Raw genomic sequence first — 14502 nt, 5'->3', positions numbered from 1 at the left:
TGAATACAATAAATATCAATTTTTCAAGTGAGCATGAAGTGGACAACAGGTCAAGTACTTGTGCATCTAGCTAATTATCTAAACAACAATGGTAAAAATGAGTAGCAGATGGTTAATGACAGAGAGGCTTATTCATTTGAGACGTGATTTTATTTTAATTTTTCCTGCATGGTGTCAGTACATATTAAGGCTGTGTTAGCAAATATCTTGTGTGGATACACACAGGTAAGAAATTAATTGCACAACTACAGAATGGGCACTATATGCATACAGCAGGCTGGGAGCTTCGTGTAGGCATGACATGAGCTGCAGCAATTGAATGAATAAATTACACCTTTATGAATGTCAGCTTAATTCTGCACAAACCTGGAGGAGATATAAGCCACTTAGATGTACAAAGAGTATAACTACGGGAATGAAAACATATGAAGTATTAGAGAAACTCAGCAGATCTGTGCAACATCTGTTGGGAGATAAGCAGAGGTAGTATTTTGAGTCCAATGACTCTTCTTTGGAACACAAATTGTAATACAGTAACCACAATGCTGTATTTATAGAAGCAACTTGTTTTAACATTACAAAGAGAAATTTCTGCAAACAGGGATCTATTTGCAGTTTCATGATCTTGGGACATGGACTTAACAGGAGATTGTAATGCTAAGCAATGAGAAGTATTTATCCTCACCATTTGTATCCAAATGAGAGATCTGCAATATAATATGACACATCTCCTTAAAATGCATGTCATTGTTTCCTGCATTTTAAGGGGACGTGACAACATGCAATACAGAGTCACAGGCTCTAATGTGTCTAATTACGTAATGAAAACTTTGTTAATTGCACAGTATCTTTTGAGCAGTATCCTTGTGTGCAGACTGGTAGATTAAAATATTTGCTATGTTTGGATCCTTAATTCACTTGAGCAACTACAACATTTTAGCATTAATTTATTCTTGAGTACTGACTATGTCTTATCATGGGACATCTCAGAAGTGTGCTGTTTCAAATACTATCTGATTTCCTTGTTTCTTACAGATTTGGGATCAGCTGTGTCATTCTGTGGATCATGCATAATAGATATGAGGTAACAAATGCAACCATTGGTCGAGCCTTCAAAGAATGCTCAATTTAATAATTTAAATAAATGACACACAAGGACTACCTTGGAGACACTGCATCCTCAATAAGATTGGTTGATTTCAGAATCTAGGGACATTCATGAGTAAAGGTCTTGCCTTCATTTTAATACAGGATTGAAAGTGGAACAACAATGGAATTAAGAAAGGAAAGTTTACTTACTTGGGAAAAATGTTGATTCATGATAACCTATGGAAAAAGATATAAATATCGTGAGCAAGATCCATCACGTGGAAACATTCCTGAAAGAGTATGCTATCTTTTGTGCATTGTTTAAAACAAACTAAATTTAAGATGAATGAATTATTCAAACATATATAAACTGAAATATACACAATATGTCCTTTAAATGCTAAATACCATTTACGTAGAGGCTGTTGTTGTCCAGCGAATAGTTTCCTAAGGTAGATATGTTCTTTGTGTTGTCTCTGAATTCACGGTACACAGTAACTTTATCAATCTCCTCAGCGGTGGAATCATTTCTAAATGTACAGATTGCATACACACTGGTGCTGCCACCATTTGCCAAACTGTTAGAAAAAAAAAACACTTTGTTGATTGACTGAATGTGAAATCATTCCAAAAATAGCAATGTATAATCTAGTTTACATTCATACCTTGTAGCTATTACAATAGAGCTTCATTCATCCCCTGTAGCAGTAGCTAAAATAACTTCCCAATTATCAGTGTTTTCAAAACTTTGAAACACAGGATCTGTCCTCCATTGTTAATATTTGTATAGTTAAATGTCAAGAGGATGGAAGAGTGAAAGAGTAAAGGAAAGCGGTTCAGTGATTCAACTTTAAATGTAATGTGGAAGAACTAATGATGATTTCAATGCACTGATGTAAACCAAATATGAGACAATAGCATGGCAAACACAACACTGCACACAAGATACAGCCAGTAAGTATACCTGTGTATTACACTGCCTAAATATAAGTATTTTGAGTCATCTTTACATGGCTCCAATTATTACTACCTTCTCGCTTTAAACAATGCAATGGTATTTTTAATTAATCTTGAATGGAAATTTAATTTTTTAAAAGATAAAAGGAACTCACCTGAAGGAAACAACTTTGCAATGTGAAAATGTTGCATTAATTTTACTCTCATTGAATAGGGTAGTGAGCTGAAATAAGGTAATAATTACACTGTTAGGGGGTGATATTTTCAAAGATTATAAAAATGCTTCTATGAAACATTTCCTTAATTAGACAGCTCTTAATCTTAAAAAAAACTACATTAGTTGCTCATATAATGACATATTCAATTTGTTACCTGTCCAGAAATATCATTTGATGTAGAATTAAACAACAAGGAACTGGAATCTTGTAGACTTTGTATGAACTCTAGGTTAGTGATGACAAATGTCACATTAAATTCAATGGGCTTCTCTCCCAAATTTGGAGTTTGCGTTGTTGTCACTGCTGGTGTTATTGCTAACAGGAGACAAAAAGAGTACATTATTCTGAGAACACAATGAGCATCAGCCTTTCCATTTGTTTTTGACTTCCTGCCAAAATATACAAAATCTGGAAACTAATCATGATTTGCAAGAGATTGGACAACATATCAGGAATTGTTGAGATGCTGGCAGATAGATTGCTGTCAAGTTACATTGGCAATGTGAAAGATTTTCTCCTAAGAGGAATGGCAATTCACACTTCATTTGTAAAGGATTATGACATGTTTAGGCAATGCAGATAAAAGCAAAATGTTTTCCATTTGGTGTTGCAATGATTGGAAGCCACAAGTTTAAGATTTTGCATAAGATTTTCAGGAGTAATATGGAGAATTTTTTTTAAGCAGCAAATGGAAATGGCCTGAAAGCCTGCTGAGATGAAGGTGGTTGATGATTTGAATGAGATACTGGGAAATTTGAGGGAAATTATGTTGTAGACCAATGATCATAGAACAGAGAATAGGAAAAATTGTTGGCAAACCACTTGAATAATTAAGCAGAGAGTGAATAGTCTGAAATTTTTCAGCAACTCAGAGAGGCTCAGCGAATGTGATTCAGTTTTTTGAAGAGGTGATTAAAAAGTAAAAGAGGAATATCAATGAATGCAATTCATGGGGACTTTCAGAAGATATTTGTGGAAATCCTTGTAAGGAAGTCATGATTTGGAGATGCCGGTGTTGCACTGGGGTGTACAAAGTTAAAAATCACACATCACCAGGTTATAGTCCAACAGGTTTAATTGGAAGCACTAGTTTTCGGAGCGACGCTCCTTCATCAGGTGGTTGAAGGAGCGGTGCTCCAAAAGCTAGTGCTTCCAATTAAACCTGTTGGACTATAACCTGTGTTGTGTGATTTTTAACTTTGTAAGGAAGTGTTAGCTAAAACTTCAGATAATTTCATGATCTCCTATAACTGATAAATTTGGGAACATGTTGAAAAGGATAATAGTGTCTCACGTTTGCCTTTCTGCTTTAAAACAATTGATTCCTATCCTAGACTGTAATTTTCAACAGGGATAGAATTTCTGGGAACTGATTAAGATGTCAAATGTTTGAGATTTTATTATTAAACAGGTTTTTTTTTAGCAAAGAGAGGAATGCCTTTGTATAATAGGGGCAGTTATCAGGCATTGACTGTAATATGTAAACAGGTCCTGGATTTAAAATCTAGATCTCCCAGATCTCCAATTATACTGACTCGATAATGAATTATCTTACCAGATGTTTCAACAATTGTATTGTCTATTCTTAAAAAGGGGTTGGTTGGTTCAGTTGACTGGACAGCTAGTTTGCAATGCAGAATAGTGACAACAGCATGGGTACAATTCTTGTACTAGCTGTGCTTACTGCAAAAGCCCCACTTTCTCATTATCACCTGAGGAATGCTGACCCTTAGGTTAAGCTTAGCATCAGTTGCCTTCCTTTAATAACAGCCATTGGTGCTTGGGGCTATGCTGTTGGCTTTCATTATTTTTAAATTTATGTTTGAAGAATATCTATTGTGTACTTGCTGTAACAGAATCCTTAGATCATCTGCAAAGAATGTACTTATGATATGCTTAGCAGGTGGAAGAAATTTTCCCAAAATGATTCTGGACAAGATGTTGAAAGATATTACGTTAAACTGGTTCAATTTCTAAAAACGTTGAAGGGTAATACTAACTGAGAGATAAATATCTTACTTGTTAGAACTGCTGATTCATGGTAACCTGGAAAAGCAAATATATTGAAAAAGATGAATAAGCTTATTCAAAAATATTTTAGTGGCATATAATTAACTGCAATTAAGAAATAAATAATTCCAGTAAAGCATAGAGGTGACAGCTTAGATAATATTTTCTACATTTGATTAGAAGTTGAAGACATTGGAATGTTAAAGGGAAGCTCACCATCAGCACTCTGCATGAAAATGCGCCTTTAAATAAAATATGTTTGAAAGCTTTTATCTCTTTGATTGCATAATCAATTAGCAAGACCTGAAGATCGGAAGTGATTGAACAAGTGTCGGGAGATAAGGATAAAAGAAATCAATGAGTGAAGCAAAGATAAGGAGTGAATAGCAGGTTGCAGATCAGAATGTGAGAGACAGTAGATTAGGAATGAGGCAGTAGATAACGATTGTGAGAAAGAGTAGACCAGAAATGGCAAGGAATTGGCAATTCAGGGGTCAGAGTGTGGGGCAATTGGTCAAACAGAACGTCTCAAGCAAGACAGATGGTGACAGGATCACATTTCAACTTGAAATTGACTATAAAATAGAGTGTTACAGAGTGAATAAAAATCAGTAAGTAAGATAAGTCAAAAATATTTAATGAAAATGAGTATGTACCATCTACATAGAGGCTGTTGCTGTCCAATGAATAGTTGTCTAAGCTGGTGATGCCATTTGTGTTGTCTCGGAATTCATGGTAGAGTTGAACTTCATCAACTTGCTGGCCATTAACAGGCTTTATAAAAGTACAGAATGCTTCAACTGTACTGTTACCATCATTTGCAGATCTGATACACAAAAATACCAGTGATTAATTTATTATAACATCATCAACATAATAGTAAATAACCGAATTAATTTATTGTGTTTGAAGAACTGATTTCTGAAATCAACCTAATGCATATTCTTCCCTTTTGACTTAATTATGTTGCATGACATTTGAAAGGATAACCAGCATTATGCATCTGCACAATTCAAGCTGAGGTTATTCAATAGCAGGAAGTTTACTACAGAACCAAACATCCACATCCAATGAATGAGTGAAATGAAACTTGAGAAGATTGTAAGTATGGGATCATATTATTGCATGAGGGAATAGCGTCATCGGAGTATGATAAAAAGAAAATGTCTTTTTTTTAACATAATTTGCCTTTTGGGGATACCAATAAAATACAAACTAATTGAATTCATATAGAGAGTGTAATCATTCTAATTAGCAACTTCTGCAGTAAAATGTAATTGCTTACCTAAACGATATTGGTTGACAATTCAAGAATGTTGAATTTACTTTGCTGTTTGCATACAGATTATTGAGCTGTAGAAAATTAAAAAAAAAACATTTATTACAAGAATCAAATGACATAGAATCCATTCATCCTTCTTCACTTGGATATCATGCTTACCTCCTCAAGAATATTTTTCGATTCAGCCAGGTATAATGGGGAAGTGAGATTTTGTAGAACTGGTGTGAATGGCAGTGAGAGCACAGTAAATGTTACATTAAATTTTTTTGTTTGAGTTTGAATTGGCTTGTCAGTTTTAGGCACAATGGGGGGTTCAACTGTAAGACAAAGAGGTGCAAGTAAAATTTGATGAAAACACTTAAATCCATTCAAATAAATATGACAATATATTAAGTGACATCCTTCTAGATTTGGTCTTGTCGTGATTACAATGAGGTCAGTCAGGTGGACCTCAGAGAATGAGTCTCCTGATTGGGGCTGTTAATATGATCCAATCAGGGAGCCCTGGCTGACAGATAAGAACAGGAATGTCAGACATTCTCACACACTCTGAGGGCTGGCTCTGAGGAAGCTGGATTAATGTCAAAAACTTTCCACATGTAAATAAAATGTGATTTCGTGACACGATACCAGCTTCTCAAAGAGAATATCAGAACTGGACAAGGCTGATGCACATGCACATAGAGAACCCATCTTCAAAAATGCACCAGAGGCAGGAATTACTGCCCAGCTCCCTCCCTGACTTGATAGATTTGACAATTTCCTTCATTATATTGTCTTTCTTCACTAAGCTTAAAGCCCTCATGAACTTTTCTGCTCCTTGTTCAGAGCCTGACTGGACTATATGATAGTGAGGGGCTTCAGCAGGCAGGCTGGCATATTGTAGCCAAACTCCAGTGTTAACAAGGCCCACTGCACAAATGTTTCAGGTGAATTGGGCATCCAGCCTAGTCATTCCACTAACAAAGTATTTGAGGTCTTCTTGGGGTACACACTGGCCCCATTTCTTTATTAAAACTGAGGGATATTTCAATTGCTGTTTGAATTTTGAATAATGGTTTAAAAATATACATTTCAGAAAAACATCACGCTGGTTTAAAAAATCTCTGGATATAGGTACTGTCAGAAAAATGTTTGTTTATTATCTCACAATTTGTTCTAGTCTGTACCTGTGAAGAAGTGTGTTGTGTTTGTTGTCAATGCTTCACTGGTGGATACCGTTATTGCTGAGCTGGTGACAGGGAAATTTGTTGAGGTTTGAATAGATGGAGAGGTCATTTCTGCTGATAAATAGAAGATTCATATTGTTATGCCAATCTTCATGGAGCTGTCTTATTTAGTCTAAAGTTTTTATGTGATGTTATAATATGCTATGATCCACCTACCATAAGGCCATCAGGTTTGGAGCAGAAACCTATCGAGTCTGCTCTGCCATATGATTATGGCTGATAAGTTTCTCAATGCCATTTGCCTGCCTTCTCCCTATAACTGGTGTTCCCCTTACTAAACTTAAATACACTAAATGGCTGGACTTCACAGCCCTCTGTGGCAATTCGTTCTACAGATTTAGTGCCCTCTGGCTGAAGAAATTCATCCTCATCTCAGTTTTAAAGAGTTGCCCCTTCACTCTGAGGCTCTGCCCTCAGGTCCTAGTCTCTCTTATTAGTGGAAACATTTCCACATCCACTCTATCCAGGCCTCTCAGTATTCTAAGTAAGTTTCAATCATACTCCCCCCCCCCCCATTCTTCTTAGTGCCATCATTTATAGACCCAGAGTCCTCAACTGCTTCTCATTTAACAACACTTTCATCCAGAGGGTCATTCTCCAACCTCCTCAGAATCCCCTCAAACTCTAGCACATCGTTCTTTAAATTCACGGCCCAAAACTGCTCAAATGTCCCAAATTAGGTCCAATCTGAGCCTTATAGCCTCAGCAGTACATCCCCATTCTTGTGTTCTTGCCCTCTCGAAATTAATACCAACATTGCATTTGCCATCTACCAACTGAACCTTCAAGTTAAGCATAAGCAAATCCTGAACCAGGACTCCCAAGATGCTTTGTGCTTCAGATTTCTGAAGCCTTTCCTTATTTAGAAAATAGTCTACACTTCTATTCTTCCCACTAAGTGCAGAACCTCCCATTTACCCACACTGTATTCCATCTGTCACCTCTTTGTCCACTCGCTGAGTGTGTCCAAGTCCTTCTGCTAATTCCCAACTTCCTCAACACAATCTGTCCCCCCACCTGTCTTTGTGGCATCTGTGATGAGGTACATCCTGAAATGATCTGTGTTATGTAAGTGGGCATAGGCGATGTTCTGAGCTATGAGGAAGTGCCACAAAGAACAGACCAAATCAGATAACATTTTGCTCGGGACCCCTGGAATTCTTCATGTTAGAGCAGCACATTTCAAAATCAGATCAGATATGACAGGTATATTCCACAGTACAAGCACTAGTGCACATATGACTGGACTAAATAAATTTAAGCAGCTTTTATCAATGGTATAAAGAGTAACTTTTGAACAGCAGTATCTTTCTGCATAGAAAACAACAATGCTTCATTCACATTTAGAGCTAATGAAATGTACTTCATAAGATAATGATGCAATAACAGCAAATGGGCAAAGTGCAAGCACATGTTTTTGTCCTGGATTATATCGGGAATAACAGAACTAAACAAAATTCAGCCATTCTATCATTTAATATTTAGAATATGAATTAGGTTGAAAAAAAATACAACTGGTGATACAAATATATTTTCAAGTCACCTTTTGTAGTGAGTGATGTTACTGTTATTGTGGTTGATACAGTTGTTAGTGCTTCGGTAGAGCTCCCTGCAGTTGTTGCTGCTGTTGTACTTGTCAATGCCTCAGCTGATGTAGAGGATGGTCCTGTGAAGATAGTCGGGGTATTTGTACTCAAGGTTTCTGTTGATGCTGTGAGGTTAAGTAAAGGCATATTTGAAGCAACAGGCAAATGTCCATAATCATAAACAATATTTTGAGTTTAAACTGGCATGAAGACAAACTAATAGAATTGATTGAACAGATAGAATTTTTTATTTCCACTGACCAGTTGCAGTAGAGCCCTGTGTTGGTGGAGCTGTTGTCGATTCCACTGCTGATATTGAAGCGGAGCTGCTTGCAGTTGTTTGTGCTGTTGAACTTGTTGGTGCTGGAGTTGATGTTGTAGTCACTGTCTCAGTCGTGGTCTCTACATTGGTAGTTGAGGTTTCTGGAGTGACTGTGAAAAAGATAAATGGCATTTATCAGACTATCACATCACTTGGAATCAAATGTGACAAATGTTCACCCAGATTATAATTTGCCACGTTCTGTTAAAGCCACTTTGTAAGTAACATTGTCAAGTAAGATAAATGTATGAAAATAGAAATTTGCGAAATGCACCTAGTAACATCCCTGTAAGCTTGTACCCTGCATTATAATGAAATTCAAAGTATGTCTAAGAAATTTTTTCATAATTTCCTGAATTGATTTAGATACTGCACTGGATTGCAATCAATCAGGTGGAACTAGTGATACTTGTTTATTGAAAACTCACCACTTGTAGTGAGCGGTGATGTTGAGATGCTGGTCGATGCTGGAGTGGAACTTGCGGTGCTTGTTGCACCAGGTGTGGTAGTTGATGCAAGAGTTGATGAAGAGGTTGCCAGTGCAGTGGTTGTCTCTGTACTTGCAGTTGATGTTTCTGTTGGTGCAGTGAAAGTAGGACATGCGATTCAGATAGGTGTACAAGGAAAACCATACACAGAAATGTGTTTTGATTTACAAACTGCATTGATTTATTCATAATATGATGTAAAACTATTTTACAAAGATATTTGGAAAAGACAAAAAGAGAAGGGAAAGCTGGTAAATCATCCCATCTGTCTGTAAAATTAATGCAATTAAGAAAAAGCAATTGTTGTTTCTTCATTCAATTTGTTCTGCAAGTATCGCTAAACATTACAAATCATTACATTGCAATGAAAGGTAACAGGATTCTCACCAGTTCTTGTAGGTGCCTGTGTTATTACAGTTGCTGTGGATTCAGCTGCAGGGGTTGTAGTGGAGCTGCTTGTAGTTGTTGATTCTGTTGTACTGGTGGATGCAGCAGTTGATGTAGAACTTGGTACTCCAATAGTGGTCACTGTACTTGCTGTTGATGTTTCTGCTGTAGCAGTGAATGTAATTAATGGCATCATTGAAACTTACAATCAATTTGAAGTAAGAGGCACACAAGCATGTTTTAATTTGATTGCAAAAACATTGAATTTACAGACAGAATTTTTATTTCCACTGACCAGTTGAAGTAGAGCCCTGTGTTGTTGAAGCTGTTGTCGATTCCACTGCTGATGTTGAAGTGGAGCTGCTTGCAGTTGTTTGTGCTGTTGAACTTGTTGGTGCTGGAGTTGATGTTGTAGTCACTGTCTCAGTCGTGGTCTCTGCACTGGTGGTTGAGGTTTCTAATGTAGCTGTGAAAGCGATTAATGACATTTTTGAAATGAAGCCAACTCAAATATAAAGAACATAAATTCATTTACAAGCTGCTGTTGATAATTATATTTTGGTTTAGTGCAAATTACTTACTGGGAGAAATGGATCAAAATTACAGCAGGGAAAATACATTAAGCAACATCCGCAAATTCTTGAATCTTTATCACAGTGGTCAAAAACGCACAAGTATGATGGATAATCAGATTATTATCATTTGGGTCAGGAACAGAACACTCAGAAAATCAGATCGACTTCCAATTTTCAATAATTGGTGAACAACTACACATATATGTTACTTGGCCAAATTCATTTGGAAAAGACAAAGAAAAGGGACATCTGGCAAACCAGAGTTCAATTATTATGTTGTTATAAACAGGAAAAACACTATCATTGATATACTTACAACAGTTTACACTTCAAATACAGTTTTAAAATTGAATGAAATAGATTGCAACACAAAGATAACATAGAACATAGAAAATAGAACAATACAGCGCAGAACAGGCCCTTCGGCCCTCATTGTTGCGCCGATCTGTGAACTATTCTCAGCTCGTCCCCCTACACTATCCCAAAATCATCCATGTGCTTATCTAAGGATTGTTTAAATCTCCCTAATGTGGCTGAGTTGACTACCTTAGCAAATAGGGCATTCCACTCCGTTACGACTCTCTGCGTAAAGAACTTGCCTCTGACATCTGTCTTAAATCTATCACCTTCTTCTTTCCAATGAGAACAGACCCAAGTCTCTCAGCCTTTCCTCATAGGACCTACCCTCCTGACCAGGCAACATCCTGGTAAATCTCCTCTGCACGTTTTCCAATGCTTCCACATCCCTTCTGTAATGGGGCGACCAGAACAGTACACAATATTCCAAGTGTGGCCGCAACAGCGTTTTGTTTAGTTGCAGCATGATATTATGGTTCCAGAACTCAATCTCTCTACCAATGAAACCTAACACACCATATGCCTTCTTAACAGCACTATTCACCTGGGTGGCAACTTTCAGGGATCTATGCACATGGACTCCAAGATCTACCTGCACATCCACACTACCAAGAATCTTTCAATTGACCAAGTACTCTGTCATCCTGTTATTCTTCCCAAAGTGCATCACCTCACATTTAACTGCATTGAACTCCATTTGCCATCTCTCAGCCCAGTTCTGCAATTTATCCAAGTCCCCCTGCAACCTGTAACATTCTTCCAAACTGCCCACTACTCCACCGACTTTAGTGTCATTTGCAAATTTACTAATCCATCCACCTATGCCTGCGTCTAAGTCATTTATAAAAATGACAAACAGCAGTGGTCCCTTGTGGCACACCATTAGTAACTGGACTCCAGACTGAATATTTTCCATTAACCATCACTCGCTGCCTTCTTCCAGACAGCCAGTTTCTAATCCAAACTGCTAAATCACCCTCAATTCTATGCCTCTGCATTTTCTCCATCAGCCTGCCATGTGGAACATTATCAAAGGCTTTACTGAAGTCCAAGTATACCACGTCAACTGCCCTACCCTCATCTACATGCTTGGTCACCTTCTCAAAAAATTCAGTGAGGCACGACCTGCCCTTGACGAAACTATGTTGACGATCTGAAATCAAATTGTTGCGTGCTAGATGATTATAAATCTTATCTCTCATAATCCTGTCCAAAAGCTTTCCTACAACAGAAGTAAGGCTCACTGGTCTACAATTACCTGGGTCATCTCTGCTGCCCTTCTTGAAAAAAAGGCACAACATTTGCAATCCTCCATTCCTCAGGTACTAAACCTGTAGACAATGATGACTCAAATATCAAAGCCAAAGGCTCTGCTATCTCCTCCCTAGCTTTCCAGAGAATCCTCGGTTAAATCCCATCCGGCCCAGGGGACTTGTCTACTTTCACTCCTTCTAGAATTGATAACACCTGTACGTCACTAACCTTGATCCTTTCTAGTCTAATATCTCGTACCTCATTCTTCTCCTCTACAATGCCGTCGTTTTCCTGAGTGAACACCGATGATAAATGTTCATTTAGTATCTCTCCAATCTCTACAGGGTCCACACTTAACTTCCCACTTCTGTCTTTGACTGTCCCTATTCCTACCTGAATCATCCTTTTATTCCTCACATACCTAGAGAAAGCTTTAGGGGTTCTCCTTTATTGTATTTGCTAAAGACTGCTCATGTCCTCTCCTTGCTCTTCTTAACTCTCTTTTTAAATCCTTCCTGGCAGATCTGTAACTCTCCATCGCCTCATCTGAACCATCTTGCCTCATCAACACATAAGCCTCCTTCTTCTTCTTAACAAGAGATGCAATTTCTGTTGTAAACCACAGTTCCCTTACCTTATCACTTCCTCCCTGCCTGACAGGCACATACCTATCAAGGACACACAATATCTGTTCCTTAAACCAGCTCCACATTTCGATTGTCTGCATCCCCAGCATTTTGCAACCCCATTCTATGCATTCTAATTCCTGCCTAATCGCATGATAATTGCCCTTGCCCCATTGATAACTCTTGATCTGTGGCACGTACCTATCCCTTTCCGTCACTAAACTAAACATAACTGAATTATGGTCCCTCTCTCCAAAGTGCTCACCTACAACTAAATCATTACCAAGCACCAGATCCAGTGTGGCCTCCCCTCTTGTCGGCCCTTCGACATACTGTGTCAGGAAACCCTCCTGTACACATTGGACAAAAACTGATCCATCCGACGTACTAGAGCTATAACATTTCCAATCAATGTTGGGTAAGTTAAAGTGCCCCATGATGACCACGCTGTTCCATTCACTCCTAGCCAGAATAATGTTACTAATCCTCTCTTCCACCTCTCTGGAACTCTGCGGAGGCCTATAAAAAAACTCCAAGAAGTATGACCTCTCCTCTCCTTTTCTAACCTCAGCCCACACTACCTCAGTAGACGGGTCCTCATCAAAAGTTCTCTCAGCCACCATTATACAAGATTCTCACCAGTTGTTGTCAATGTTTGTGTTGTTTCAGATGTTGAGGATGCAACTGTAGGTGTTGGACTGGAGCTACTTGTAGTTTTTGATGCTGTGGCATTTGATGGTGCAAGAGGTGCCGTAGAGATTGGGACTCCAGTGGTAGTCTCTGTACTTGCAGTAGAAACTTCTGGTGCAGAAGCAGAAATAATTAATGATTTATTACAGCACAACCATCAAATGAGAATAATGCAAACAAAAAAATGCATTAATTTCCAAATTGCTTTAACTTGCAGCCATTTTGATCAAACATAAATGGTACACATACTAACATGGCAGCCTGTGACAGAACCAAAGCAGCGACTGCAATTAATGCATTTTTATAATGCTAGGATAACGATGCAGCAAATGATAATTTTTTATTGGATACTCACCACTTGTAGTGAGCGGTGATGTTGAGATGCTTGTCGATGCTGGAGTGGAAGTCACGGTGCTTGTTGCACCAGGTGTGGTAGTTGATGCAAGAGTTGATGATGTGGTTGCCAGTGCAGTGGTTGTCTCTGTACTTGCAGTTGATGTTTCTGTTGGTGCAGTAAAAGTAGGACATGCGATTCACGTAAGTGTACAAGGAAAACCATAGACAGAAATGTGTTTCGATTTACAAACTGCATTGATTTATTCACAATGAGATGTAAAGCTGCTTTCCAGACTTCATCGGGAAACATCAAAATGAGAACGTGAAGATGGTAAATCAATGTGCCCCTCTGTAAAATTACCAGAATCTGAGAACATTTATTGCTTTTTCATTGACTTTGTTGACCAAGTACCGCTAAAATTGAGATAGTAATATATTGCAACACAAAGGTAATAGGATTCTCACCAGTTGTTGTAGGCCCTTGTGTTGTTTTGGTTGTCGTGGATTCAGCTGCAGGGGTTGTAGTGGAGCTGCTTGTAGTTGTTGATTCAGCTGTACTGGTGGATGCAGCAGTTGACGTAGAACTCGGTACTCCAGTAGTGGTCATTGTACTTGGAGTTGATGTTTCTGCTGTTGCAGTGAATGGAATTAATGGCATCATTGAAACTTACATTCAAATTGTCTTAATATTTTTAGTTATGTATAAATTTACACATTGCCTTTATCTGCAATTAGTCCTCGCTATTCTAATTGATCCGGTATATAATGGTCTCATTGAAACAGAATTGGGAAGAAAATTAATGTTTCTCACTTACATTCTCATAATTATGAACAAAAATGCTGCAATATTTTGACTTAGTCCAGCAACTTCTCATGATGCAGTTCTGTATTCAATGCAACCATATTTAATTTACACATGAAATTTTTGTTGCTACTGACCAGTTGAAGTAGTGCCCTGTGTTGGTGAAGCTGTTGTCGATTCCACTGCTGATGTTGAAGCGGAGCTGCTTGCAGTTGTTTGTGCTGTTGAACTTGTTGGTGCTGGAGTTGATGTTGTAGTCACTGTCTCAGTCGTGGTCTCTGCACTGGTGGTCAA

General features: G+C 38.0%; 1 protein-coding gene across 1 annotated transcript in view; it reads right to left on the bottom strand.

The window, feature by feature from the left end:
• LOC122565559 (mucin-16-like) overlaps positions 1-14064 on the bottom strand; it is a 53432-nt gene extending 39368 nt beyond the window's left edge. Inside the window, exons 1-14 of the mRNA XM_087975846.1 lie at positions 13872-14064; positions 13426-13572; positions 13020-13181; positions 9864-10034; positions 8329-8496; positions 6726-6839; positions 5716-5873; positions 5560-5627; positions 4931-5100; positions 4284-4310; positions 2419-2579; positions 2202-2269; positions 1498-1667; positions 1300-1326 (exon numbers count right to left, since the gene is read on the bottom strand). Coding sequence (XP_087831972.1) covers positions 1300-1326; positions 1498-1667; positions 2202-2269; positions 2419-2579; positions 4284-4310; positions 4931-5100; positions 5560-5627; positions 5716-5873; positions 6726-6839; positions 8329-8496; positions 9864-10034; positions 13020-13181; positions 13426-13572; positions 13872-14064 — 1804 coding nt within the window. The remainder of the gene's footprint in view (positions 1-1299; positions 1327-1497; positions 1668-2201; positions 2270-2418; positions 2580-4283; positions 4311-4930; positions 5101-5559; positions 5628-5715; positions 5874-6725; positions 6840-8328; positions 8497-9863; positions 10035-13019; positions 13182-13425; positions 13573-13871) is intronic.
• Between the last annotated feature and the right edge of the window lie 438 nt (positions 14065-14502).

This window comes from Chiloscyllium plagiosum, unplaced genomic scaffold (assembly GCF_037043375.1).
Source record: "Chiloscyllium plagiosum isolate Xiang-an unplaced genomic scaffold, Cpla_swu_hap1 HiC_scaffold_28, whole genome shotgun sequence".
Lineage (NCBI taxonomy): Eukaryota > Metazoa > Chordata > Chondrichthyes > Orectolobiformes > Hemiscylliidae > Chiloscyllium > Chiloscyllium plagiosum.
The sequence above is the reverse complement of the archived record's forward strand: the minus strand, read 5'-3'. Positions and strand labels throughout refer to the sequence as shown.